Genomic DNA, 25,802 nt, shown 5'->3' with positions numbered 1-25,802 from the left:
GTGGTGGTCGTCTTTCAGCCTTTCTTACCTTGGCCATGTCTCTGAGTATTGCACACCTTGTGCTTTTGGGCACTCCAGTGATGTTGCAGCTCTGAAATATGGCCAAACTGGTGGCATCTTGGCAGCTGCACGCTTGACTTTTCTCAGTTCATGGGCAGTTATTTTGCGCCTTGGTTTTTCCACACGCTTCTTGCGACCCTGTTGACTATTTTGAATAAAACGCTTGATTGTTCGATGATCACGCTTCAGAAGCTTTGCAATTTTAAGAGTGCTGCATCCCTCTGCAAGATATCTCACTATTTTTGACTTTTCTGAGCCTGTCAAGTCCTTCTTTTGACCCATTTTGCCAAAGAAAAGGAAGTTGCCTAATAATTATGCACACCTAATATAGGGTGTTGATGTCATTAGACCACACCCCTTCTCATTACAGAGATGCACATCACCTAATATGCTTAATTGGTAGTAGGCTTTTGAGCCTATACAGCTTGGAGTAAGACAACATGCATAAAGAGGATGATGTGGTCAAAATACTCATTTGCCTAATAATTCTGCACGCAGTGTAGATGTATGGTACTAGATCTCGCACATAACCACGTACTTGGGGGTCATTTGGGTGTTAGCAAAACACAGGAGAGGGTACTACAAAAAAAAAATTTTATTTTATTTTTATTTTTTTAAAAGGCAAAAGTGACCAGGTGGTTTCTCTCCCTGCAAAATTTTAATTTCAAGGTTGAACATAGTCTGGGGAAATTACAGGGGAACGCAGATGCTTTGTCCAGGATACACTGCTTGTTGGCTAAAAATATCCAGACCTCCGGTCTGGAGAAGTAGATGGGGGGATATGTGGTAAGGTGAACAGAAAAGTGTATGGTAAAGTCTAGGAAGGGGTGTATATCCCACCAAGCTTCCTCAACTGGGTGAGGTAAATAAAATCCAGAAGGTTAAAATGGTCTCAGCAATGTGTAGGTTGCTGAGACAGTTTTGTTAAGTTTATGGACTGGATTTTATTGGACTGGGAGAAGGTAGGATTGGTAGAGGGACCTCCCCAGTCCACCCCATTCCGGGACAGGTTTTCCCCTAGCCTGAGGGATCCCCAACTGAAGCCAGCTGGGATCGTCAAGGGGAAATAAAGCACTGTCCAGGCTGTCAGTCTGGGGAGAGTAATGCCTGGAGAAAGTCTGGGAAGCTGGCTGCCCCGCTGGCTAGAGAAGCCGAATTCTCTGTGTTACCTGTGTTCAATAGGTGCGTTAGGAACTTCACTGTATTAGCCAGAGCCCAGACGGGCAGGTGTTTATTTTGCTTTGGTTTATGTTTTGTGGTGCTGAACCTTCACCTTCCCTAGTGTATTATAACTGGGGTTGCCTGTATTGCCAGAGTGTGATAAATAAAGCAACAATTGGACTTTACCCTGTGGTCTGCAAGAGAATCTGTCATCGCCGCCCTACCTGAGAGTGTAATCCCTTACACCACATACAGACATTTTCTCCCAGTCCGAGCATTCTCATTTTATATACTAACCTTTTATGCGGTACAGTGTCAAATGCTTTGGAGAAGTCAAGATATATGACATCCATTGATTCGCCACTGTCAAGTCTAGAACTTACCTCCTCATAGAAATGGATTAAATTAGTTTGACATGACCGATCCTTCATTAAGCCATGCTGATATGATGTTATTTGTTTGTTTTCCTTGAGATCCTCCAAGCATCTCTTAGAAAACCTTCAAACAGTTTACCCACGACAGATGTTAAACTTACCAGCCTATAGTTTCCGGGGTCTGTTTTTGCACCCTTTTTGAATATTGGCACCACATTTGCTATGTGCCAATCCTGTGAAACACTCCCTGTCAGTTTAGAGTCTGTAAATATCAGAAATAAGGGTCTGGCTATGACATTACTTAATCCTCTTAGGATACGGGGGTGTATGCCATCTGGCCCTGGCGATTTGTCTATTTTAATCTTTTTAAGTCGCTGTTGTACTTCTTCCTGGGTCAGACAGGACACTTTTTTAATGGGGAATTTACTTTTACATTCTAATTTTTATCTGACAGTTTATTTTCCTCAGTGAATACAGTGGAGAAAAAAATATTGAATAGCTTTGCTTTCTCCTCGTCGCTCTCTGCAACTTCCTCCTCATTGCTCTGTAGAGGGCCGACACCTTCAGATTTATACTTTTTACCATTTATATAATGGAAGAACATTTTAGGATTAGTTTTGCTCTTTGGCAATTAATCTCTCGGTCTCTAGTTTGGCGGCTTTTATTTGTTTTTTACATATTCTAGTTTTTTCCTTATAGTTTTTCAGTGCTTCCTCGCTACCCTCCTGTTTTAGTGATTTAAATGCTTTCGTTTTGTCATTTATTGCTTTCTTTACAGTTCTATTTATTCACATTGGTTTTTTCTTGTTCCTTAACCCTTTATTCCCATACGGTATGTACCTCTCACAATTAGATTTTAGGATGCTTTGAAAAATATCCTATTTTGTGGCTGTATTTTTATTTTTGAGGACTTTGTCCCAGTTAGTTAGGAATATGGCCTCTCTTAGTTGGCTAAAGTTAGCTTTTTTGAAGTTTTGGTATTTTTGTTCCTCCCTGTAGAAACGCTCGTTTGAAGGATAATTGGAAGGTTATTACTTTATGGTCACTATTTCCCAGGTGTCCCCCAACCTGCACATCTGTTGTTCTGTCAGGTCTATTGGTTAATACTAAGTCCAGTATGGTCGTCTCTCTAGTCGGGTCCTGAATCAGTTGGGAAATGTACCGTATTTTTTGCCCTATAAGACGCACAAAGAAAGTGGGGGGAAAATAGCACTGCGTCTTATGGTGGCGAAGGCTGCAATTTACACTGATACAGCGCGGCCGGCGTGTGTATCAGCGGGGAGGGGCTGGCATCTTGTTTTGTAATGGCAGCGGGGCCCGGTGCAGTCACTGTATTCTATTACATCAGGCCCCGCTCACTGTAGTAATCATATAGGCAATGTTAAACTGTAGAATTCCTCTCCAATCCAGCCTGTAGTACTTACTACAAACTTCCGTAGCAGGCAGGAGGCCGGGCGGGCGGGAGGCAGCAGCGTAACTCACTACGTGACGCGCCTGCTCCTCCCACTTTATGAATGGTGCAGGCGCGTGACGTAGTGAGTTACGCTGCCGCCACCTGGCCTCCTGCCTGCTATGGAAGTTAGTAGTAAGTACTACAGCCTGTATTGGAGAGGAATTCTACAGTTTAACATTGCCTATATGATTACTACAGTGAGCGGGGCCCGGTGTAATAGAATACAGTGACTGCATCCGGCCCCGCTGCCATTACAAAACAAGATGCCGACCCCCACCCCCTGTATTGGGGCATTCACTACACAGGGACACTGTTATGGGGGGGGTGAATCTGTGGATGACACATAGCATAGCATCCCCAGATGCCCCCATAACAGTGCCATCCCCAGATGCCCCCATAAGTGTCATCCACAGACCCCCATGACAGTGCGTCAACCACAGATCCCCCATAATAGTGTCATCCACAGACTACCATTATTTCAAAACCCACCAAAAGCACACCTTTTGGTTCAGAATATTTTTTTTCTTATTTTCCTCCTCAAAAACCTAGGTGTGTCTTATGGGCCAGTGCGTCTTATAGGGCGAAAAATACGGGTAATTGTCTTTGGTTATTGCCAAGAACCTGTTTCATTTATAAGATGTACAGCTTTCAGTTTCCCAGTCTATATCTGCGGAGTTCCCCCATAATAACCACCTCATTATGATCTGCCGCCTCGTCTATCTCGTTTAGTAGTAGATTTTCTGGGGACTCTGGTATATTAGGAGTTTATTATAAACCACCTATTAGTAATTTATTATTATTATTTTTGCCTCCATGTATTTCTACCCACAGTGACTCCACATGTTCATGTCCCTCACATTACATAAAGGCAGACCCCTCCCCCTCCCCCTCCCCGGTTTTGACGATCCTTTCCAAACAGACTGTAACCTTGTACATTAACTGCCCAGTCATAGCTATCATCCAGCCGTGTCTCAGTTATTCCCACTGTCATAGCTATCATCCAGCCGGGTCTCAGTTATTCCCACTGTCATAGCTATCATCCAGCCATGTCTCAGTTATTCCCACTGTGTCATAGTCCTTCTCACACATCACTAATTCCAGTTCCCCAGTTTTATTAGTCAGGCTTCTGGCACTAGTATACATACATTTGAGAGGTTTATGTATATTTTTTACCCTACACCTTTCCTTCTGAACTGTTCTAGTCCCTCCTTCCATTCCTCCCCCAGTCCCATTACCTGCCCCCGGTCTCTATCTGCATTATCTTCCCCTCCTATAATGTAATAACCCTAACCCCCCCCCCCCCCCCCCCCCCAGTCCATAGTTTAAACACTCCTCCAACCTTCTAGCCATCTTCTCCCCCAGCACAGCTGCCCCTTCCCCATTGAGGTGCAGCCCGTCCCTACGATAGAGCCTGTAGCCGATAGAGAAGTCGCCCAGTTCTCCAGGAACCCAAACCCCTCCTTCCTACACCAGTTCTGGAGCCTCTTGTTCCCCTCCCTAATCTCCCGCTGCCTTTCTTGTGTGGCTCGTGCTACCGGCAGCATTTTGGAAAATACTACCTTTTGGAGGTCCTTGCCCTAAGCTTTTGACCTAAATCCCTAAAATCATTTTTAAGGACGCTCCACCTTCCTCTAACTTTGTCATTGGTTCCAATATGGACCATGACCGCTGGGTCTTCTCCAGCCCCTCCCAGTAATCTGTCAACCTGATCCGCGATGTGTCGAACTCTAGCGCCAGGAAGACAACACACTGTTCGGCGATCCCGGTCTTTGTGACAGATCGCCCTATCTGTACCCCTAATAATGGCGTCCCCCACTACCAGCACCCGTCTACCCTGCTCTCCTGCTTACTGGAGCTGACATTCTCCTGACTGACATCCCCCTCATCTGATAACCTTGTGTCAGATCAGGGCTAGCCTCCCTGCACTCCTCCCTCTACCCCGCTTTCTAACTTTTACCCAGCTAGCTACCTCACTTTCCTCAGCCTCCTCGCTTTCACCCCCCCCCCCTCCCTCAACTACCCCAAAGAGCGCTTGCTCAGTGAGCAGAAAACTCTTTTCCAAATTGTCAAGGCTTCTCAGTGTTGAAACTCGCCCGATTAGATACTCAATTTGTGATTCCAAACGGGTAATTTGCTTACATTTTGAACAATGATATACACCCTTGAAGGGCTGTTCCAGGACTGCAGACATCAGACAAGATGTGCACTGGACTGCGCTGTCAATAATGGGGATTACACAATGAAAGCAAAAAAATACAATATAATGCAGTAATAATAAACTGATTTACTGTAGTCCCCCACTGAAGTCCCTGAATCTGAAGTCACTTAATCTAAAGTCGCACACTTATACAAACACACACAGAGAGAGAAAGACATAACAAGGAGTTAGCTATGCAACACAAAGAGTCTAGCATCTCCCCTAGTGCACAGACCGAAAGAGGTCTCCATGGAGTCGCGCCCCAGGTCAGACATATGGACAGCCCTTTGTGTAATCACAAATGTGCTTTGTATAGCTCTTAACTTTAGACCTCAGATCAGAGCTCCGCCCACTCCGCGAACACTCGCGTAGCACTATGCCGAAAAACAGCCGCACAGCACTGAGGCTTCCTATGACGTCACCTGCCAGTGCCGAACATATCGGACAGTAGTTAAGGACTCACACGTGACCGGAGGGACTCCGTGAGTGTCTGGTCTCACATAGACACCCCCTCCCGGCGCATACAGAGTGGAGGAGAAAGGAGCAGCTGCATTACACACCGAGGCTCATCTTGTAGCGTTCCTGTCCTCGCATTTGAAAAATAGGCATGTTAAAGAAAAAAGCCGCCTCTGTCTACCTCCACAGCATTGCCATGAGAATAACCTCTCTACACCTGGAAGGGACAGGAAGACACTGAGGGGTAGCCAGAGGAGGGTCAGATTCATTCTTCCTGTCCCTACCTGGTTGGAGGAGGGTCATCTCTCATGGTAAAGTCGTTGTGGAGGATGAAAGAGAAAATATTATGTACCTACATATATCTGTATCCTTATACATCATATGAGCATCCCTGATATATATATATATATATATATATACACTGTAACACTGTGTACACATATTATAGATCGTGATATATATATATATATATATATATACATATACACATACACACACACACAACTTTGTCTGGTTTTGGGGGCCATGTCTCCTATTATACAGAGGAGCACACAGAAGATCTGCTGCTCTTAACATATTTATTATCAGATGTGGACACAGACAGAAGCCAAAGTGTCCCTCTGCCAGGTGCTGGCATGTTCTGTGCTCGGTCACGGGGCCCCAGAGGGACATTCAGGCCTCTGTGGAGGTGAATTGGTAGCAGTAGTCATAATTCTTTGGACGTGGGGGGATGGCTGGAGGCTGCTCTGGGATTGGGATGTTTTCCAGGTCCAATAACCGCAACTTGAGTTCAGTATTCAGCAGGAGATCAAGGTCAGTGCGCGTCCGCTCACTGGGCATTTCTCGACCCAACAATGAATTCAGCCCATCAAGCCACAGGCAAAACTGCAGATGAATGAAAGGAAAGAAGATCAGCAAAGTACAGGAGCCATATCCAAGACCCTCCACCATAATCTGCAGGCTGCCATAGGCACTGGGACTGAAAGGTCTGCACAGTGAATCCTTGTTGAAAAGATGCTTTTTACAGATTGTGCCATTATGTGTGTGTGAGGCTTCTTGGCTGTGGGAGCTTTGTTCTCCATGAACCACTAGTCCAGGCCACAGGACCCACTAGACACAACCACAGTAGGGCCAGATCCGGGGTGTGTAGCCCTCCACTTGTATACTTGCTTAGTTTAGTAAAAGAATGTCGGAAAGGTATGAGAGGTAAACAGTGCACATTTTGTAACCCCCCCCCCCCCCCCCATTCTGCACCTAGTACTCCTATATACATCTCATGTTAACACTTGCTGCATCTCTTTATGATATAAGGGAATATCCATCACTCCACCTATAGGCGGAAAATGGATGGTCTCTGTGCAATGGGAAAAAGTTGTCTTGGCACAGAAGCAGACATTCTCTCACAGATGATTACAAGTATCCCGCAATTGCTGCATTCAGTCTATCACTCCTGATCCAACATTCATGAAAACAATAATCCTTACGTCAGTAGAAGAAGGTGCTATGAAGTTCAGGCAGCTGTCTACATCATAGCATATAGAAAATGCCTGGTCCATGAGGTCCTGCAAGAAGAGGCACAACATTCAGTATAAGCTCTGGTGCCCCTCACACCCTAATCGCAACTCACAACTCACCCTATTCTGCTTCCCAGAATTCTTCTCCTTCATGTGTGGACAATCCTTTCCCGTTAACACATATTTTATATCTGCAACTGAAACTGAAATACAGATGTAAACATCTTCAGAGCATTATAAACCGATATATACAGGCCAGATCCCACCTCCCCACATGTGACATCACCAGACATCTGATCCAACTCCATATTTTCTTTCCGTGTCCGTTCCTTTTTTTTGCGGACCGTATACGGAACCATTCATTTCTATGGGTCCCAAAAAAACGGAAGTTACTCCATGAGCATTCCGTTTCTGTATGTCAGTGTTTCCGTTCCGCAAAAAAATAGAACATGTCCTATTATTGTCCACATTGCGGACATGGATAGGACTGTTCTATTAGGGGCCAGCTGTTCCGTTCCGCAAAATACCGAATGCACACGATGTCATCCGCATTTTTTGAGGATCCGTTTTTTGCGGACCGCAAAATACATACGGTCGTGTGCATGAGGCCTTACCACATTTATATAGTTTTATGGGTTTTGTTTTTACAGTATTGCCTATGAGATAAAACTGAGCTGTTCTCTTTATTCTCCGGGTCAGTACGATTAAAGTGATACCACATTTATACTACACTGGATACAAGATGAGATACATCCTCTAGCCTGGACACAAGGTGAGATACAGTCTATAACCAGGATACAAGATGACATATGGCGTCTAGCCAGGATACAAGATGAGATACGGCCTCTAGCCTGAATACAAGATGGGATACGCCCTCTAGCCTGGATACAAGATGGGATACGGTCTGTAGCCAGGATAGAAGATGAGATATGGCCTCTAGCCTGGATACAAGATGAGATACGGCCTCTAGCCTGGATACAAGATGAGATACGGCCTCTAGCCTGGATACAAGATGGGATACATCCTCTAGCCTGGATACAAGATGGGATACGCCCTCTAGCCTGAATACAAGATAAGATACATCCTCTAGCCTGGATACAAGATGGGATACGCCCTCTAGCCTGGATACAAGATGGGATACGGTCTGTAGCCAGGATAGAAGATGAGATATGGCCTCTAGCCTGGATACAAGATGAGATACATCCTCTAGCCTAGACACAAGATGGGATACGGCCTCTAGCCTGGATACAAGATGGGATACGGTCTGTAGCCAGGATAGAAGATGAGATATGGCCTCTAGCCTGGATACAAGATGAGATACGGCCTCTAGCCTGGATACAAGATGGGATACGGCCTCTAGCCTGGATACAAGATGGGATACGGCCTCTAGCCTGGATACAAGATGGGATACGGCCTCTAGCCTGGATACAAGATGGGATACGGCCTCTAGCCTGGATACAAGATGGGATACGGCCTCTAGCCTGGATACAAGATGGGATACGGTCTGTAGCCAGGATAGAAGATGAGATATGGCCTCTAGCCTGGATACAAGATGAGATACATCCTCTAGCCTAGACACAAGATGGGATACGGCCTCTAGCCTGGATACAAGATGGGATACGGTCTGTAGCCAGGATAGAAGATGAGATATGGCCTCTAGCCTGGATACAAGATGAGATACGGCCTCTAGCCTGGATACAAGATGAGATACGGCCTCTAGCCTGGATACAAGATGGGATACATCCTCTAGCCTGGATACAAGATGGGATACGCCCTCTAGCCTGAATACAAGATAAGATACATCCTCTAGCCTGGATACAAGATGGGATACGCCCTCTAGCCTGGATACAAGATGGGATACGGTCTGTAGCCAGGATAGAAGATGAGATATGGCCTCTAGCCTGGATACAAGATGAGATACATCCTCTAGCCTAGACACAAGATGGGATACGGCCTCTAGCCTGGATACAAGATGGGATACGGTCTGTAGCCAGGATAGAAGATGAGATATGGCCTCTAGCCTGGATACAAGATGAGATACGGCCTCTAGCCTGGATACAAGATGGGATACGGCCTCTAGCCTGGATACAAGATGGGATACGGCCTCTAGCCTGGATACAAGATGGGATACGGCCTCTAGCCTGGATACAAGATGGGATACGGCCTCTAGCCTGGATACAAGATGGGATACGGCCTCTAGCCTGGATACAAGATGGGATACGGTCTGTAGCCAGGATAGAAGATGAGATATGGCCTCTAGCCTGGATACAAGATGAGATACATCCTCTAGCCTAGACACAAGATGGGATACGGCCTCTAGCCTGGATACAAGATGGGATACGGTCTGTAGCCAGGATAGAAGATGAGATATGGCCTCTAGCCTGGATACAAGATGAGATACGGCCTCTAGCCTGGATACAAGATGGGATACGGCCTCTAGCCTGGATACAAGATGGGATACGGCCTCTAGCCTGGATACAAGATGGGATACGCCCTCTAGCCTGGATACAAGATGGGATACGGTCTGTAGCCAGGATAGAAGATGAGATATGGCCTCTAGCCTGGATACAAGATGAGATACATCCTCTAGCCTAGACACAAGATGGGATACGGCCTCTAGCCTGGATACAAGATGGGATACGGTCTGTAGCCAGGATAGAAGATGAGATATGGCCTCTAGCCTGGATACAAGATGAGATACGGCCTCTAGCCTGGATACAAGATGGGATACGGCCTCTAGCCTGGATACAAGATGGGATACGGCCTCTAGCCTGGATACAAGATGGGATACGGCCTCTAGCCTGGATACAAGATGGGATACGGTCTGTAGCCAGGATAGAAGATGAGATATGGCCTCTAGGCTGGATACAAGATGAGATACGGCCTCTAGCCTGGATACAAGATGGGATACGGCCTCTAGCCTGGATACAAGATGGGATACGGCCTCTAGCCTGGATACAAGATGGGATACGGTCTGTAGCCAGGATAGAAGATGAGATATGGCCTCTAGCCTGGATACAAGATGAGAAACGGCCTCTAGCCTGGATACAAGATGGGATACGGCCTCTAGCCTGAATACAAGATAAGATACATCCTCTAGCCTGGATACAAGATGAGATACGGTCTGTAGCCAGGATAGAAGATGAGATATGGCCTCTAGCCTGGATACAAGATGAGTTTGATTGGCAATAAATGTAGCAACTGGACAGCCAAGGAAGTGCTGTAATTTGGCGGAGACATTGCTGGGAAACCCTTGCTGTGTGGAGGTCTCATCAGTTGAAGACCACTGCAGACTCTCATGCTGTTAGTTAAGAATGGGACATTGAGGTTGCAGAGAGGGCAGATCAGCAAACCTCGAAGACCAGACTCATCAGTCCATTCTGTTTGCCCTGATGTTGCAGTGTGCATCTTCTTACAGAAAGTTGCAAATGTCAGAATACATAAAGCGACAACTCGTATGTTCTACTTACTTTTCTGTGGAAGCATTTCAATGGGTGGGTTGTTGATGTTGTCTTCCAGATCTCCATAGTGCAGGACTTTGTGGTTTGGAGAGAGACGACAAAACCACAATTTATCTGAAAGAAGGATATTAATAACCCTAAGCAGCTATGGTTTATGTCAATATGAAATCACAGACACATAGGGGTACAGTAGAGCTTCATCCTCAATAGACAACCTATAATGGAGGCCTGGTACACCTATGTTCATGAGGCCTCATCTAACATAGGAGGTTATTTATTAAGAAATATACTCCACTTTTTTGCATATTTAAAGGGGTTATCCAATTTCTCAAACCATTTGGCTGTAAGGTGCCCAGAGGGGCGTTATAATCTTTCAAAGGTGCCCAGGAACGCCCCCTCTCCAGGCAAATATAATACAGTACAAATACACCCAATCCTAACTAAATAAACAAAACAAAAAAAAATAAAAACATCATGCAATCTGCAACAAAATTGCAGTCCTGAATCAATGTTCACTAATTGCGCTGCGGTCTTTGTTGTGAGGTCGGCACCTTTCACAATTAACTGAAAACCAAACAAAAAGAGAAAACCGCGCTGCTCAGAATAGGTGTAAGTTCACATTTAGGAGTAAAAAAGGAGTGTCTTTGCGATGTTATTCCTCAGTATCCTGCGTGGATTATCACAAAAGTCGATGCTCTAATCTCCTAGAGAACAGAAGAAATGGCCCAACATAGTGAAGTACTGTCAACTGAGTTTAAATACAAGGATTTATTCTACTCACAAGATCCATAAAACAACAATCATATGAAATGTGCACGTCCTCTCATCAAACGCCCGGGTTTCGCCTCCGCTTCGTCAGGTGCCCCAGTACTGCGGACTGCCTGCACCTGCGCAATGCACATCTTCAAAAGCTTCAAATGTGTCACTGGGCATGCGCCGAGCCCAGTGACGTTTGTAGTGAATTGTTAACATCAGGCTGAGGGATAATATGCGGGTCGTTGTAGGCGGAGTTACATAGCCGCAACGACGTAGCGGGGGGGGCGGCGGCCATCAGTGCCATCGGTATTTGAAAGATAATAATGCTTCCCCCCGACACCTCACAGCCTAATTTGCATAATCAAAAAGTGCATTTACTCGAAAATGAAAGCCGCGAACGCAGAATGAAGGGTACATCAAGAAATAAGGTATTTATTTATTATTATTATTTTTGTTTATTTAGTTAGGATTGGGTGTATTTGCACTGTATTATATTTGCCGGGAGAGGGGGCGTTCCTGGGCACCTTTGAAAGATTATAACGCCCCTCTGGGCACCTTACAGCCTAATTTGCATAATACAAAAAAGTGGATTTACTTGAAAATGAAAGCCACAAACGCAGAATGAAGGGTACATCAAGAAATAAGGTATTTTGTTCTAAATGGCAATAGTTGTACTTTCATATTGGTAATCCATGTGACAGATTTCCTTTACACGATGTCGCACGCTTGGCGGCAACAGGCACCAAAGACGTGTAGAGGCCTGTGCCTCTAGTTATCTTTGGCACATTCACTGCCAGGGCATGGGGATTAAGACCAGCGTATAAATTGCCGGTCTTAATAAATGACCCCAATTGTTTATAAGGCTAAAAAAAGGACTTTGTCCCTCCAGTTCAGCCTGTTATCCTGCAAATTGACTCAGAGGAAGGCAAAAAAATTAAAAATACGAGGTAGAAGCCAATGTTCCTCATTTTAGGGGGAAAAATTCCCCCTGACCCCAATAATGGAAATCAGAATAATTCCCTGGATCAACAACCTCTACAAAAAATCTATGACCTGTAATATTATTACACTCCAAAAATACATCCAGACTCCTCTATTAGTGAGTTCCATAGTCTCACTGCTCTTACAGTAAAGACTCCATAGTCTTAATGCTCTTACGGTAAAGACTCCATAGTCTCACTGCTCTTACGGTAAAGACTCCATAGTCTCACCGCTCTTACAGTAAAGAGTCCATAGTCTCACTGCTCTTACAGTAAAGAGTCCATAGTCTCACTGCTCTTACAGTAAAGAATCCTCTTCTATGTTTGTGTAGAAAACTTCTTTCCTCTACTAGACAGAGTGATCTCTGTACTGACCCCTAAAATATATACATAGTTATTAGATCTCCCCTTAATCGTCTTTTTTTCTAAAGTGAAAAACCCTAACTTCGATAATCTTTCTGGGACCTGTAGTCCGCCCATTCCAGTTATTACTTTAGTTGCCCTCCTCTGAATTCTCTCCAGCTGCCTGACAATGGTTTCTACAGCTTAGTTTGCTGTTCACAAAAATTCCTTTTCCATGTTAGTGTTACCCAGTGTTTTAACATTTAGTATATACAGGTGACGTGTAGTATGTATGAGTGACATGTATGGAATGTTGACATATACTGTCCTCTGTAGTATAATATATACAGTACAGACCAAAAGTTTGGACACACCTTCTCATTCAAAGAGTTTTCTTTATTTTCATGACTATGAAAATTGTAGATTCACACTGAAGGCTTCAAAACTATGAATTAACACATGTGGAATTATATACATAACAAACAAGTGTAAAACAACTGAAAATATGTCATATTCTAGGTTCTTCAAAGTAGCCACCTTTTGCTTTGATTACTGCTTTGCACACTCTTGGCATTCTCTTGATGAGCTTCAGGAGGTAGTCCCCTGAAATGGTTTTCACTTCACAGGTGTGCCCTGTCAGGTTTAATAAGTGGGATTTCTTGCCTTATAAATGGGGTTGGGACCATCAGTGGCGTTGAGGAGAAGTCAGGTGGATACACAGCTGATAGTCCTACTGAATAGACTGTTAGAATTTGTATTATGGCAAGAAAAAAGCAGCTAAGTAAAGAAAAACGAGTGGCCATCATTACTTTAAGAAATGAAGGTCAGTCAGTCAGCCGAAAAATTGGGAAAACTTTGAAAGTAAGGGCTATTTGACCATGAAGGAGAGTGATGGGGTGCTGCGCCAGATGACCTGGCCTCCACAGTCACCGGACCTGAACCCAATCAAGATGGTTTGGGGTGAGCTGGACCGCAGAGTGAAGGCAAAAGGGCCAACAAGTGCTAAGCATCTCTGGGAACTCCTTCAAGACTGTTGGAAGACCATTTCAGGTGACTACCTCTTGAAGCTCATCAAGAGAATGCCAAGAGTGTGCAAAGCAGTAATCAAAGCAAAAGGTGGCTACTTTGAAGAACCTAGAATATGACATATTTTCACTTGTTTGTTATGTGTATAATTCCACATGTTTTAATTCATAGTTTTGATGCCTTCATAGTCATGAAAATAAAGAAAACTCTTTGAATGAGAAGGTGTGTCCAAACTTTTGGTCTGTACTGTATATATATTATTATACTGTCCTCTGTAATATATATATATATATATATATATATATATATATATATATATATACATACATATACACACACACACACATACATACATACATATACACACACATACCATATAAAACCTGGTATGTCTGAATTGAACCTAACTGCTAAACCCAACTTTTCCAGAGTCTGATATTGTCCACCCCTCTCATCTTTCCTTCTAAAACCTGGTATGTCTGAATTGAACTTTAAATGTCTCTTTCCCTGCTGGATTTATTGAGTATTTGTTTACATTGACTATTTCACCCCTGTATCTGGTCCTCCCTTGATTAGGCCAAATGTAGCCCCCTCCCCTCGTGTTCACACCTGATTGAACACTGAGTGGTATAAATCTAAGTTCCTAGGTCTTCCAGACCTTGGTCTTTCCAAATGCAACATCTCTCAAGTGCAACTCTTAAGTGCACATACTGAATTATGTCAGAGATAAAAGGAATATAGGAAATAGCTCACCCACTCGCATCCACTATGAGGTGCTCTAGTCTAAAAGTGAAACACCCTTCACGGCTAAAAATACATAGAATATTGGAAGACTGGCACTCTCAACACATGGAGTCATAAGGTTGCAGATCACAAAATTTATTATAGATACATAAAAAGTTAAAATTAATAAAATATGCAATTCAATACACTATTAGTAAATGAACACACTCTGGTATCAGTAGTAACAAATGAATCAAGGTGATAAGTTCATTTTGTCAATGCTACAAGTCCATAAAAAATTGGCAACAAAAAAAGAAAGAGCCTCCCTTTTTGTTCCTGATAAAAAAGATCCAATATTGAAATACTTCAGTTATATTAAACTCTAGGTATGATATTCCTTTTCAAGCAGGCTATATATTTTAGCAGTTCAGAATATATCTGATAAAGCCCACTCTATAGGTATACTTCGGTGGTAATCAGTCCCTTCGGTATCTCAAGGTATATATAGTGCCAGCCCACTATACGGGCATGTCTCTGTAATAATCCGGCACTCTCAGACAATGTACCGATGACAACCCACTGTGTGGGCTTACCTTCTCCTTTCTGTCAGACAGTCGTCCAAGTGTTCTAGGAGCTGCTAGAGGCCGGCGTGCCGGCTGTTCCTTGGTCAGCGTTCCACGTGGAGTCAGAGACAAAATCGTCGCTCCAGAAGTGACGTAGCGGCACTCAAGGTTTTGTTCTTTAGTATTTTCTTCGGCCAGTTGTATAAGGCATAAGCTCCGTTCCGTCCGATCAGGGATACAGTGCACTGTTATCCCGCAGAGTATAAGGAAAATCTTCTTATAGCTGGGTCATGTATAGATCTTTATCCAGATCACTAGAAACCAAACGCGTTTCGAGGACACCTCTCCTCTTCTTCAGTGAAGAGGAGAGGTGTCCTCGAAACGCGTTTGGTTTCTAGTGATCTGGATAAAGATCTATACATGACCCAGCTATAAGAAGATTTTCCTTATACTCTGCGGGATAACAGTGCACTGTATCCCTGATCGGACGGAACGGAGCTCATGCCTTATACAACTGGCCGAAGAAAATACTAAAGAACAAAACCTCGAGTGCCGCTACGTCACTTCCGGAGCGACGATTTTGTCTCTGACTCCACGTGGAACGCTGACCAAGGAACAGCCGGCACGCCGGCCTCTAGCAGCTCCTAGAACACTTGGACGACTGTCCGACAGAAAGGAGAAGGTAAGCCCACACAGTGGGTTGTCATCGGTACATTGTCTGAGAGTGCCGGATTATTACAGAGACATGCCCGTATAGTGGGCTGGCACTATATATACCTTGAGATACCGAAGGGACTGATTACCACCGAAGTATACCTATAGAGTGGGCTTTATCAGATATATTCTGAACTGCTAAAATATATAGCCTGCTTGAAAAGGAATATCATACCTAGAGTTTAATATAACTGAAGTATTTCAATATTGGATCTTTTTTATCAGGAACAAAAAGGGAGGCTCTTTCTTTTTTTGTTGCCAATTTTTTATGGACTTGTAGCATTGACAAAATGAACTTATCACCTTGATTCATTTGTTACTACTGATACCAGAGTGTGTTCATTTACTAATAGTGTATTGAATTGCATATTTTATTAATTTTAACTTTTTATGTATCTATAATAAATTTTGTGATCTGCAACCTTATGACTCCATGTGTTGAGAGTGCCAGTCTTCCAATATTCTACATACTGAATTATACCAGAAGGGGACCACAGACATAGTTACTGCAAACAATGTTTCAATATTTAAATTTTTCATCTTACTCTTCCCACTTTTCCACAACCTCCTGAAGTATACCCACATCCATTCACCCACCGCTTGCACAAACCTGTTTGCCAATGTAAAACACTTCCTTCCCAAACACACATAGATACCTCCTGCCCTCTTATTTTCACCTATTAACACTTTCTCTGCTTCTGCTTATTGCTGGTGATATCTCTCCAAATCCAGGCCCCCCTCAGCAAATCCCCACTGTCACCTCCATGTCCCACTACAAATCTCCTTCTACAAATTTCTACAATCCCTTAAACCTAATAACCATTCCTCTGACCCCTGCTCCTTTGGTTCCTTTTGCAGGAGCATTATGGAATGCACGCTCTGTCTGTAACAAACTATCCTACATTCATGAACTTTTTATCTTTCAAAAACTTTCCTTTCTGGGTCTCGCAGAAACATGGCTGACACCCTCTGACACCTCCTCCCCTGCTGCACTCTCATTTAGTGGATTTCAATTCACTCACACACACACCCCCCCCCCCCCCTCCACACACTAGTACAACCCCGCAGGGTTTCGCTTGCTTTCTGACTCTCTACCATCTGTTTCCTCCAAGACCCAGATACTGCCACCACCCTATATAACACCACAATAAGTACAGCTCTGGACACTGTTGCCCCCCTCACACACAACAAAACCCAAAAAATCAACAGACAACCCTGGCACACCAACTTGACCAAAAAACTCAGACAAGCTTCCAGGGCTGCTGAGCGGCGATGGAAGAAATCCCACCCTAAGGATCATTTCACCGCATACAAGCAATCCCTCCTCATATTCAAATCCTCATTCGCTGATACAAAACAGGCAACTTCATCTCTCATATCTTTCCTGGCTCACAGCCCTAAACAACTTTTTAACACTTTTAACTCCTTTCTCTGTCCCCCAGCGTCCCCACCCTCTCCTCTCATCTCAGCTGAGGACTTTGCCAAATACTTCAAACAAAAGATAGTCAACATCAGAGAAAGCTTCAGTACACAGTTCCCACAGACCCTCTACACAACTGCTCGGTCCTCTTCTCCCAAAACCCTACAGAAGGAAAACTCTCCACTCTACTCTCCAGATCACATCTCGCCACCTGTGCACTTGACCCAATCCCATCCCACCTCTTCCCTAACCTCACCAGAGTGTTTATACCAGCCCTAACTCATCTCTTCAACCTATCACTAACCTCTGGTGTCTTCCCCTCTGCTTTTAAACATGCTACCATTACACCCATCCTCAAAAAGCCTTCACTTGACCCATCTTCTTTGTCCAGTTATCGCCCCATATCACTTCTTCCGTATGCCTCAAAGCTACTTGAACAACATGTCCATTCAGAACTGTCCTCTCACCTCTCCTCCTGCTCCCTCTTTGACCGCCTACAATCTGGCCTCCGACCCCACCACTCGACTGAGACTGCCCTTACCAAAGTCACCAATGACCTACTAACAGCCAAAACCAAGAAACAATACTCTATCCTCCTTCTCCTTGACCTGTCCTCTGCCTTCCCCATTACTCTGTCCTCCTTCTCCTTGACCTGTCCTCTGCCTTCGACACTGTCGACCACTCCCTTCTGTTGCAAACTCTCATCTCTTGGCATCACTGACCTGGCCCTCTCCTGGATCACATCATACCTCACAGAACGGACATTTTGTGTCTCCCACTCTTGCACCACCTCTTCGTCTCATTTCCGCTCTGTTGGTGTCCCGCAAGGCTCTGTCCTAGGACCTCTGCTCTTCTCTATCTACACTTTTGGCCTGGGACAGCTCTTAGAGTCCCATGGCTTTCAGTATCACTCCTATTCTGACGACACAAATAATCCTCTCTGGTCCAGACATCACCACCTTACTATCAAGAATCCCACAATGTCTATCTTCTATATCATCCTTCTTCGTCTTTCTAAAACTTAACATGGATAAAACAGAATTCATCTTTCCCCCATCTTGCTCAACCCCCCCCAACAGACTATCTATCACGATCAATGGCTGCACACTATCCCCGGTCAATCAAGTCTGCTGCCTTGGAGTGACCTTGGATTCTGCCCTTTCCTTCCGACCGCACATCCAAGCCCTTTCCACCACCTGCCGCCTCCAACTCGAAAACATCTCCCACATCCGCGCTTTCCTTAACCACCTCAGCTCCACTAGCTTAAAACACCCTTAATTACCAGACCACTTTTTACAATTCTGCACTACACTACTTTCACGGTTTATTGCTCGGTCATACAACTTACCACCCAAATGAATTTTACCTCCTTTTCTTCTCACTAATAGAGCTTTAATTTCATGGTATTTCATTGCTGCTGACATTTTTACTTTTTTTGATATTAATCGAAATTTACCCAAAATTTGGCAAAAAAATGACATTTTTCACTTTCAGTTGTAAATTTTTTTTTTTTTTAAATACATTTCTATATAAATTTTTCTCAAAATGTATTGTTCTACATGTCTTTGATAAAAAAAAAATGCAATAAGTGTATATTTATTGGTTTGGGTAAAAGTTATAGCGTTTACAAACTATGGTACAAAAATGTGAATTTCCGCATTTTGAAGCAGCTCTGACTTTCTGAGCACCTGACATGTTTCCTGAGGTTCTACAATGCCCAGACAGTAGAAAAACCCCACAAATGACCCCATTTCGGAAAGTAGACACCCTAAGGTATTCGCTGATGGGCATAGTGAGTTCATAGAAGTTTTTATTTTTTGTCACAAGTTAGTGGAAAATGATGATTTTTTTTCTTACAAAGTCTCATATTCCACTAACTTGTGACAAAAAAAAAAAAAAAAACTTCCATGAACTCACTATGCCCATCACAAAATACCTTGGGGTGTCTTCTTCTCAAAATGAATGAAAAATGACAAACAAAGAATTCCCTCAGAGGAGTTGATACGCCGCTATTTACCATAAATTTAAATTTTTAACTGTCACAGGGACCAGGCGTGTTTTTTGCAGCTTCTCTGACTAGTAATATTAAAACTCAATTTTATTGCAATTTTTTTTTTAAAAACAACAACATATTACTTGGGAGCATGTTTAAAACAGATTCAGGGTCGATTGCCAAATCTACTTGTACACTTCTTATGTCTCTTGTGCCTAGATATTCCTAGTGTTTTAAATCATCTGGTTGTGAATCATCTCTTATTCCAGAGAATTGTTCAAGGGCCCCCTGACTAACTCCTGCCTAAAACTCAAAACCTGTGTCCCTACATGTTTCGCCGAGCCTGTCGGCATCTTCATGGGAAACTAAACAGGTAACTGTGGGGGGCGGGGTCCGGGCTTTTAAACCCTCGGATTGCCTGGGTTGAATTCTTTGTCCAATCACCTTTTACTCTGGGTGGGCTCTCGGGATCTCTGCCAATGGGTAGGGGCTACGTGTGTGCACTGTGTCCCCGTACGTGTTGACGTCACCTCACACTCCCCTATTGTAATGTCGGGCCTCACTGGTGATGTCATATCCGGTGCGCCGCGCTTCCTTCCCGAATCGGCAGCCGCTCCTACGTCATGCGCATTGCGCCCTGCAGTCTCGCGGCACAGGTCCTCTGCGCATGCGTCCGAACTTAATGTCACCTTCAGCTGTCCAGTTTGTTTGCGCATGCGTGCGGACTTGATCTCCGACGGGATATCAACAACACTGATAGAACTACATGGATAGCCATATAAGGATGGTCTGTATTGGTACATATTTATAAATTCTATTTTAGTAGAGACCTCCCACCAGCTAATATTTGGCACTAGACTTTGGATTCCATCATATTTGTGTCCTAATACTTTAGAATATTAAGGGGACCATATTTTTAGTACCCGGGTTACTATTCTTGATAATTTTGGGATGTTCCATTAAGGTTACATTCCTTCACTAAATACTTTTTTTTGTTGTTTCTTATTCTTTATTTATTATTATATAATTATACACATATGGAACCAATTATTATTTTATTTCATTTTAATTGTGTGGGACCAATTATTATATCCACTGACTGGTGATCACTAGATCCCAAGCTTTCCCCTACAGTAATATCATATACCAAATTCCCATTTGTGAATACTAAATCTACAATGGCCTCCTTCCGGGTTGGCTCCTCCACTACTTGCTGTAGAGATAATCCCAGTAGGGAATTTAGAATATCTGTACTCCTGGCAGAACTAGCTATTTTGGTTTTCCAGTTTACATCAGGAAGATTGAAGTCTCCCATAATGATAACTTCCCCCTTCAATGTCATTTTAGCTATTTCCTCAACTAGTAGATCATCCAATTCTTTGACTTGGCTAGGTGGTCTATATATCACACCTACACGAGTTACCTTATGATTATCAAGCTGCAAGGTAACCCAAACTGACTCTAAATTGTTCTCAGACTCTGATATATCGGTGTAATCCCTTTGGCACTAGACTTTGGATTCCATCATATTTGTGTCCAAATACTTAAAATATGGTCCCCTTAATATTCTATAGTACCCGGGTTACTATTCTTGATAATTTTGGGATGTTCCATTAAGGTTACATTCCTTCACTAAATACTTTTTTTTGTTGTTTCTTTTTCTTTATTATTATTTTTTATTTATTATTATATTATTATACACATATGGAACCAATTATTATTTTATTTCATTTGAATTGGGTGGGACCAATTATTATATCCAGAGTCCTGACCAAATTAGATTTTTATTTTTAACTTTCTTCATTGACCATCCAAATTATTATAGCTATTTATCCCTAATTCATATCTGTTTTTTCCTTAGGTGCCTAAGAATCTTTCCAAAATGGGGTCACTTGTGGGGAATTTATACTGCCCTGGCATTTTAGGGGCCCTAATGCGTGAGAAGTAGTTTGAAATTCAAATGTGTAAAAAATGTCCTGTGAAATCCTAAAGGTGCTCTTTATAATTTGGGCCCCTTTGCCCACCTAGGCTGCAAAAAAGTGTCACACGTGGTATCGCCGTACTCAGGAGAAGTTGGGCAATGTGTTTTGCGGTGTATTTCTACATATACCCATGCTGGGTGAGAGAAATATCTCTGTAAAAGATAACTTTTCCCATTTTCTTTATACAAAGTTGTCATTTGACAGAGATATTTATCTCACCCAGCATGGATATATGTAAAAAGACACCCCAAAACACATAGCCCTACTTCTCCTGAGTACGGCGATCCCACATGTGTGACACTTTTTTGCAGCCTAGGTGGGCAAAGGGGCCCAAATTCTAAAGAGCACCTTTAGGATTTCACAGGGCATTTTTAACACATTTGGATTTCAAACTACTTCTCACGCATTAGGGCCCCTAAAATGCCAGGGCAGTATAAATACCCCACATGTGACACCATTTTGGAAAGAAGACACCCCAAGGTATTCCGTGAGGGGCATGGCGAGTTCCTATAAAAAAAAATTTTTGCCACAAGTTAGCGTAAATTGATTTTTTTTGTTTTTTCTCACAAAGTCTCCCTTTCCGCTAACTTGTGACAAAAAGTTCAATCTTTCATGGACTCAATATGCCCTCAGCGAATACCTTGGGGTGTCTTCTTTCCGAAATGGGGTCACTTGTGGGGTATTTATACTGCCCTGGCATTCTAGGGGCCCTAAAGCGTGAGAAGAAGTCTGGAATATAAATGTCTAAAAAATTTTACACATTTGGATTCCATGAGGGGTATGGTGAGTTCATGTGAGATTTTATTTTTTGTCACAAGTTAGTGGATTATGAGACTTTGTAAGAAAAAAATAAAATTAAAATAAATAAATCAATTTCCGCTAACTTGTGACAAAAAAAATCTTCTATGAACTCTCCATGCCCCTCAAAAGTGATCTTTTTATAGCGCCGCAGCGATTTTACGGCGTTTTTGCAGTGATCAGAAAAAAAAAAATTCTGCCACTGCGGTGGGGCGAACTGAACGCAAGTGTGCGCACAAGATCAGGCCTGATCGGGCAAACACTGCGTTTTTTGTAGAGCCTATAGAACATGTCCTATTCTTGTCCGCAATTGCGGACAAGAAAAGGCATTTTCTATATAGTTCTGGCAAAATGCGGAAAGCACATTGCCGGTGTCAGTGTTTTGCGGATCCGCGGTGTCCGTGTTTTGCGGATCCGCGGATCCGCAAAACACATACGGACGTCTGAATGGAGCCTTACAGGGGGGTGATCAATGACAGGGGGTGATCATGGAGTCTATATGGGGTCATAACCCCCCTGTAAGGCTCCATTCAGACGTCCGTATGTGTTTTGCGGATCTGTGGATCCGCGGATCCGCAAAACACATACTGATGTCTGAATGGAGCCTTACAGGGGTGTGATCAGGGAGTCTATATGGGGTGATCAACCCCCTGTAAGGCTCCATTCAGACGTTCGTATGTGTTCTGCGGATCCGCGGATCCGCAAAACACATACTGACGTCTGAATGGAGCCTTACAGGGGGGTGATCAATGACAGGGGGGTGATCAGGGAGTCTATATGGGGTGATCAGGGGTTAATAAGTGACAGGGGGGGGTGTAGTGTAGTGGTGATTGGTGCTACTTACAGAGCTGCCTTTGTCCTCTGGTGGTCGATCCAAGCAAAAGGGACCACCAGAGGACCAGGTAGCATGTATATTAGACGCTGTTATCAAAACAGCGTCTAATATACCTTTAAGGGGTTGAAAAAAAATCGCATCTACAGCCTGCCAGCGAACGATCGCAGCTGGCAGGCTACAGATCCACTAGTTTACCTTCGGTTCCTGTGTGCGCGCGTTCACAGGAAATCTCGTCTCTCGCGAGATGACGCGTCGGCGCGTGAAGGTGCCTGAATCGACCGCTTCCGGACTGCAATCCTGCGTTAGGCGGTCCAGAAGCGGTTAACTTTGAATCTCTGAAAATGCTTGTACATGCCCTCATCATCTCCCGCCTAGACTACTGCAACACTCTCCTCTGTGGCCTTCCATATAGCACTCTCGCACCCCTCCAATCTATCCTAAACTCTGCTGCCCGACTAATCCACCTCTCATCCTATTAATCCTCTGCCAATCCCTTCACTGGCTCCCCATTGCCCAGCAAATTCACTTTTAAGTACTAACAAATACATACAAGGCCGTCCATAACCTGTCCCCTCCCTACATCTTTGAGCTACTTTCCCAATACATCCCCACACACATTCTCCGATCCTCACAAGACCTCCTTCTCTCCTCTCCTCTTATCACCTCTTCCCACAATCGCCTCCAAGATTTCTCCCGCGCATCCCCCATACTCTGGAACTCGCTACCCCAACATATCAGACTCTCACCGACAGTGGAATCCTTCAAAAGAAACCTAAAAACCCACCTCTTCAGACAAGCCTTCAACCAGGGACCCTGCTGCCTCTATACCGCCATGACCAACTTCACCCGCACCTACTGTGTCCTTCTCCTATACCATGTAGATTGTAAGCCTCGCGGGCAGGGCCCTCTCTCCTTCTGTACCAGTTTGTAACTCGTTTTGTTTATGATTAGTGAAATTGTCTGTATTATGTACAGTGGGATGCAAAAGTTTAGGGGAACCTTGTTAATCGTCATGATTTTCCTGTATAAATCGCTGGTTGTTACGATAAAAAATGTCAGTTAAATATATCATATAGGAGACACACACAGTGATATCTGAGAAGTGAAATTAAGTTTATTGGATTTACAGAAAGTGTGCTATAATTGTTTAAACAGAATTAGGCAGGTGCATAAATTTGGGCACTGTTGTCATTTTATTGATTCCAAAACCTTTAGAACTAATAATTGGAACTCAAATTGGCTTGGTAAGCTCAGTGACCCCTGACCTACATACACAGGTGAATCCAATTATGAGAAAGAGTATTTAAGTGGGTCAATTGTAAGTTTCCGTCCTCTTAATTTTCTCTGAAGAGTAGCAACATGGGGGTCTCAAAACAACTCTCAAATGACCTGAAGACAAAGACTGTTCACCATCATGGTTTAGGGGGAAGGATACAGAAAGCTGTCTCAGAGATTTCAGCTTCTGTTTCCACAGTTAGGAACATATTGAGGAAATGGAAGACCACAGGCTCAGTTCAAGTTAAGGCTCGAAGTGGCAGACCAAGAAAAATCTCGGATAGACAGAAGCGACGAATGGTGAGAACAGTCAGAGTCAACCCACAGACCAGCACCAAAGACCTACAACATAATCTTGCTGCAGATGGAGTCACTGTGCATCGTTCAACCATTTGGCACACTTTACACAAGGAGATGCTGTATGCAAGAGTGATGCAGAGGAAGCCTTTTCTCCGCTTGAGGTGGGCTAAAGCACATTTGGATAAGCCAGCTTCAGTTTGGAATAAGGTGCTGTGGACTGATGAAACTAAAATTTGGCCATAACAAGGGGCGTTATGCATGGAGGAAAAAGAACACAGCATTCCAAGAAAAACACCTGCTACCTACAGTACAATATGGTGGTGGTTCCATCATGCTGTGGGGCTGTGTGGCCAGTGCAGGGACTGGGAATCTTGTCAAAGTTGAGGGACGCATGGATTCCACTCAGTATCAGCAGATTCTGGAGACCAATGTCCAGGAATCAGTGACAAAGCTGAAGCTGCGCCGGGGCTGGATCTTCCAACAAGACAACGACCCTAAACACTGCTCAAAATCCACTAAGGCATTTATGCAGAGGAACAAGTACAACGTTCTGGAATGGCCATCTCAGTCCCCAGACCTGAATATAATTGAATATCTGTGGTGTGACTTAAAGGGACACTGACAGGCCAAATCAGCATATATAGTTAGATATATGACATTACAGGTCTTATACAGTCTTTTAAAAGCATATAAGTATCCCCCCTGTCCACCTTTTAAAGAGCGAAATATAAAGTTTTATAACGTGCTTGTCCGGTCACCAATCTGCCCAAGGGGCGGCGTTTCATGTGAAAATGCGCCCCGCCAGCCTTCCAAACTGCCGTTCTGAAGCCCCGCCCAGCTCATCAATATTCACTTCGCTGGGCGGCGGCTAGAACTCTCCCCAGTCCCGATCCTGCGCATGGGCAATTCAATTGTCTATAATTAACCCCTTTGACGATGTGAGTGAGCAGCGCTCTGAAGCGCTGCTCTGAACAGTGCATGGCTGAGGCTGAGGCTGCAGCTGCCTCGAAGACGCAGGCAGGCTGTGTGTGTACGCAGGCGCGATCTAACCACGGCGGGGCGCAGAAGATCGGGCATCGTTCATGCCCAATCTTCTGCGCCCCGCCGTGGTTAGATCGCGCCTGCGTACACACACAGCCTGCCTGCGTCTTCGAGGCAGCTGCAGCCTCAGCCATGCACTGTTCAGAGCAGCGCTTCAGAGCGCTGCTCACTCACATCGTCAAAGGGGTTAATTATAGACAATTGAATTGCCCATGCGCAGGATCGGGACTGGGGAGAGTTCTAGCCGCCGCCCAGCGAAGTGAATATTGATGAGCTGGGCGGGGCTTCAGAACGGCAGTTGGGAGCGGCTGGCTGGGCGCATTTTCACATGAAACGCCGCCCCTTGGGCAGATTAGTGACCAGACAAGCAGGTTATAA

General features: G+C 44.1%; 1 protein-coding gene across 3 annotated transcripts in view; it reads right to left on the bottom strand.

The window, feature by feature from the left end:
* Positions 1-6,265: 6,265 nt before the first annotated feature.
* LOC120980357 (engulfment and cell motility protein 3-like) overlaps positions 6,266-25,802 on the bottom strand; it is a 97,361-nt gene continuing 77,824 nt past the window's right edge. For all 3 annotated transcript variants that reach the window (XM_040409408.1, XM_040409410.1, XM_040409409.1), the window contains 4 exons: positions 10,686-10,790; positions 7,336-7,418; positions 7,186-7,263; positions 6,266-6,586 (listed from right to left, as the gene is read on the bottom strand). In XM_040409408.1, the coding sequence (XP_040265342.1) occupies positions 6,374-6,586; positions 7,186-7,263; positions 7,336-7,418; positions 10,686-10,790 (479 nt within the window). In that variant the 3' untranslated portion in view covers positions 6,266-6,373. The remainder of the gene's footprint in view (positions 6,587-7,185; positions 7,264-7,335; positions 7,419-10,685; positions 10,791-25,802) is intronic.

This window comes from Bufo bufo, chromosome 10 (genome assembly GCF_905171765.1).
Source record: "Bufo bufo chromosome 10, aBufBuf1.1, whole genome shotgun sequence".
In the NCBI taxonomy this organism is placed as follows: Eukaryota; Metazoa; Chordata; class Amphibia; order Anura; family Bufonidae; genus Bufo; species Bufo bufo.
This window is presented reverse-complemented; position numbering and strand designations above follow the sequence as displayed.